The sequence below is a fragment of the Palaemon carinicauda genome, chromosome 4 (assembly GCF_036898095.1).
Source record: "Palaemon carinicauda isolate YSFRI2023 chromosome 4, ASM3689809v2, whole genome shotgun sequence".
NCBI lineage: Eukaryota > Metazoa > Arthropoda > Malacostraca > Decapoda > Palaemonidae > Palaemon > Palaemon carinicauda.
Genome location: NC_090728.1, coordinates 100,022,391 through 100,026,029, shown reverse-complemented (window position 1 = coordinate 100,026,029; position 3,639 = coordinate 100,022,391). Strand labels below are relative to the sequence as shown.

Here is a 3,639-nt window from a genome sequence, read left to right as displayed (position 1 = left end):
ACGACCTTATTATTATTATTATTATTATTATTATTATTATTATTATTATTATTATTATTATTATTATTTTTATTATTATTATTATTATTATTATTATTATTATTATTATTATTATTATTATTATTATTATTATTACTGATGACCAACATAGCAGAGCTATTGGCGGTATGCAGTACTAAAGCAAAAAGGAAAATCCAAGCAAGTGAGAAGTTCAACTGCAAACTAAATGCCACCGAGTCAGGTATCATTTTTAATTATACCTGTTTAAAAGATGGTTTACGACCTTATTATTATTATTATTATTATTATTATTATTATTATTATTATTATTATTATTATTATTATTATTACAATCATACTTTAATTTTTTTAGGGCTCAACTTCATGCGCCATACTTTGTACATTTTACTTATTTTAGCTAGCTCTCTATTAATTGATCCAGCAACACAGGCCTGCACTCAGGAGCTGAAACTGATGCAATAAGATGATATCATCTGCATATGCAGCGTTTTTTTTTCTAAGATAAGTTACTTATTGTACATATATAATATGAAAAGTAATGGGTCAATAACACAACCCTGAGGAACAACAGAAGTTCCATTTCTATAGTCACTATGCTGTCCATCAACAGCTACTCTTTACAATCTGTCAATTCGAAATTCAATAATGATGAGAAGAAAAGACCTACCTACTCCCATCTGTTTAAGTTTGAAATGAAGCTCCTTGTAATTAAGGCAGTTAAAGTCAACAATAAAGCAATCATACAATCATATGTCCAAAACCAAAGGATTTCTGAACAGCATTCTAAATTATAAGAAAGGCATCAATTGCTGCCAGACCTTTGCCAAAGTCAAACTGTAAACTAGGGAAGAGATGATTGCCGTTAGATTTTTTTTTCCAAAAGACATTGAAAAGGTTTAGATAATATAGGTGTTATGGAAACTGTGTGGTAATAATAAACATCTGCTTGCTAGCTTGTGAAAAATAACAGATAGCAAAGCAAAAACAAAATTAAAGCATTTCGATCTCACCTCCATAAGCATCAAGGCTGAGTAAAAGAGTTTTAATTGCATGGGACCAAAGAAGATTGAGTTTTTCATTGCTATTCTTGCCGTCCAAATCTTTACCCATAATGGTTGCTGTTTATCTGGATTATTATTATTATTATTATTATTATTATTATTATTATTATTATTATTATTATTATTATCATTATTAAATCCTATTTTGAAAAGTAAGATATCACAAGCCCAAGGGCTCCAACATAATGTAGTGTAGGAGATAACAGAAAAAGCATGCTAATGATAATACAAGTATAAAATTTGGCAAACTTGTTCTCCAAATTATACTAATCAAATATGACAGATTAGCCAATTGTAAATCCAAGCTTATATCTATATTTTTTTTTAAGATGGCCGCCAAATCAGTCACTCAAAGTCGACGTTTAGCTCGGAAGGTTTTGTAGTTGTCCGCTTTGCAAGATCTAGATATGGATTTCTATGTTTTCAAGGCTACTAAAGTAGATATTAATGTTTATAACGCCAATCAAATTAGACTCCACAAAACTTGATAAAGGTTGTAGGATAGAAGAAACCTTGCGCCAAAAGAAGGCACTATATCATGAGAGTTGCAGGATTTTATTTAATAACACATAGTTCAGCAGAGATGAAAAAAGATCAACCTGAGCAGGTAGTGAAGAGGGCTGACAGAAGTGAGATCTCATAAAAGGTTCAAGAAGCTAAAACATAAGAATATTTCTCTTACAAGACCATGGCAATGCAAGTAAATAAGATGAAGGTGGTAGGATAAAAGAACCTGGAGATAGAAAAGGGCACCATATCATGAGAGTTGAAGGCTTCTATTAATTATTCAACACCTCAAAGTTGAGGAGAGATGAAAAAATATCAAACTCAGCTAGTAGTGAAGAGGGCCGGTAGACGTAAAATCCCAAGAAGGCTCAAGAAGCTAAAACACAAGAATGTTTCTCTTGCAAGGCCAAAGTGGGGAGCTTAGAGAGGCAATGACAATGCAAGCAAATAAGAAAATAAAATACTTGACAAAAACGCTTAGTGATGAGAAACTCCTATGTAAACTAAAGTGTAAGAAATATCATAGCAAAAGAACTGAAATACCACCCTGCCTGTTTTGAGGCATTGTTTAGCCAAGTAAAAAGACTCCTAAGGTGCAGGAGCCAGAGCAAGAACAGGATCACTGGAAGGAAGCATATTCAGTTGCTTCCTTCGAACTTGTCATCTACATAAGTAAGATGGAAAATGCTAGTTATGGTAGAGATCCAATCATTTTCAAGCTTACTAACTTGACCATGCTTTACAAGCACAGGCTTGAACAGCTCGGTGTTGAGTCCACAGACGTTTATTCTACTTGACTCAATGACCAGTTGCTTTTTAACATTCTCAAGCTGCAAGCTTGAATAAGTACGGTGTTGCGATTCATCTAGCGAAAGTTGCTGGGATAATAGGACGAAGCATGTTCCATCATAAGTCCAAATTCAGCAGCACATTTCATGACACACACCTATAAAGGGCTGTGCCACCAAACTGCTGCAATTTGTATGCATGATTGAATGTAGCACAGACATCAATTCTAAGATCCAACATGGAACATCAAAACTTGACCTTTCTATATCACAACTCCTACAGTACAATTGCCTTGCAAATACAAGTATTCCAAGGACCGTGAAAAACACGTTTTGAGTCCACATAAAGCTGTTTGTGCTTGCCAAAACGAGGAAGAGACAAATAATTGAAATGCTTTTTGTGAATGGGCTCAGCATATCATACGACAGGATTCTAGAAATATCAGCAGAGCTAGACAAAACGGTTACTACACAGTATGTTGAAGATGAAGTAATCTGTCCTCCAGTGTTGGGAAAGCAGTTATTCAGAACTGCTGCAGTGTACGCTATAGACCATAATCTGACTACGACCAAGGCTGAAAGGTCATTCCATGGTACAAGTATGTCCATTTTCTAACACCCAAGCACAGAAAATGCCGGTGATGAATGCTAGCCTAGCAAACTGGCGTCAGAAATGAAAGTTAAGCAAGTTTCAACGTTTCAGAAGTATATACCAATATTTGACCAGCATACATCGAACAAAAGCCCAACCCTTCTCCAGTAGCAAGTCAATTCTTACCAGCACCACACTCGATCTTGTCACACTTGAAAGAAGAATATTCATGGTTGAAAGAAGTTTTCCTCACCGGGGAAGTAGCTAACGCAGTTAGCATGACATGGCCAGCCCACCATGCAATGCAGTAGCGGAACTAATTATTTGAAGTATTTCAACAGTGATGCCTCTGACGAGATCAAGGTCAGTTTGTTGCATCAATCATGTGAAATCAAGCAACCATCGCAAATCCAAACATGAGCATTCCTGCTGAATGGAGGTGGATACAGAAAAGAGAGGCTTGGCAGATAGGTTGGACAGCACTACTATGGCACAAGGAGCTCTCGTGAGGTGGCAGAGAGTTCCTGGAAAAAAGAGTCTGTAAAGGAAGATGCAAGTGCTAACAGTCACTGCTCCTCTGCACATTAGCTATGTATGTGAGCAGTCGCAGTTGGAGTATCAATGGTATGGTTGGAACAACATGGTGCAAAGCTGACGAAATACAAAAACG

The 3,639-nt window shown here is 35.8% G+C and overlaps 1 protein-coding gene across 1 annotated transcript in view; it reads left to right on the top strand.

The window, feature by feature from the left end:
* Window positions 1-3,402: 3,402 nt before the first annotated feature.
* Window positions 3,403-3,639, top strand: part of LOC137639581 (uncharacterized) — a 29,898-nt gene continuing 29,661 nt past the window's right edge. Inside the window, exon 1 of the mRNA XM_068371843.1 lies at window positions 3,403-3,509. Within this exon, the coding sequence (XP_068227944.1) occupies window positions 3,403-3,509 (107 nt within the window). The remainder of the gene's footprint in view (window positions 3,510-3,639) is intronic.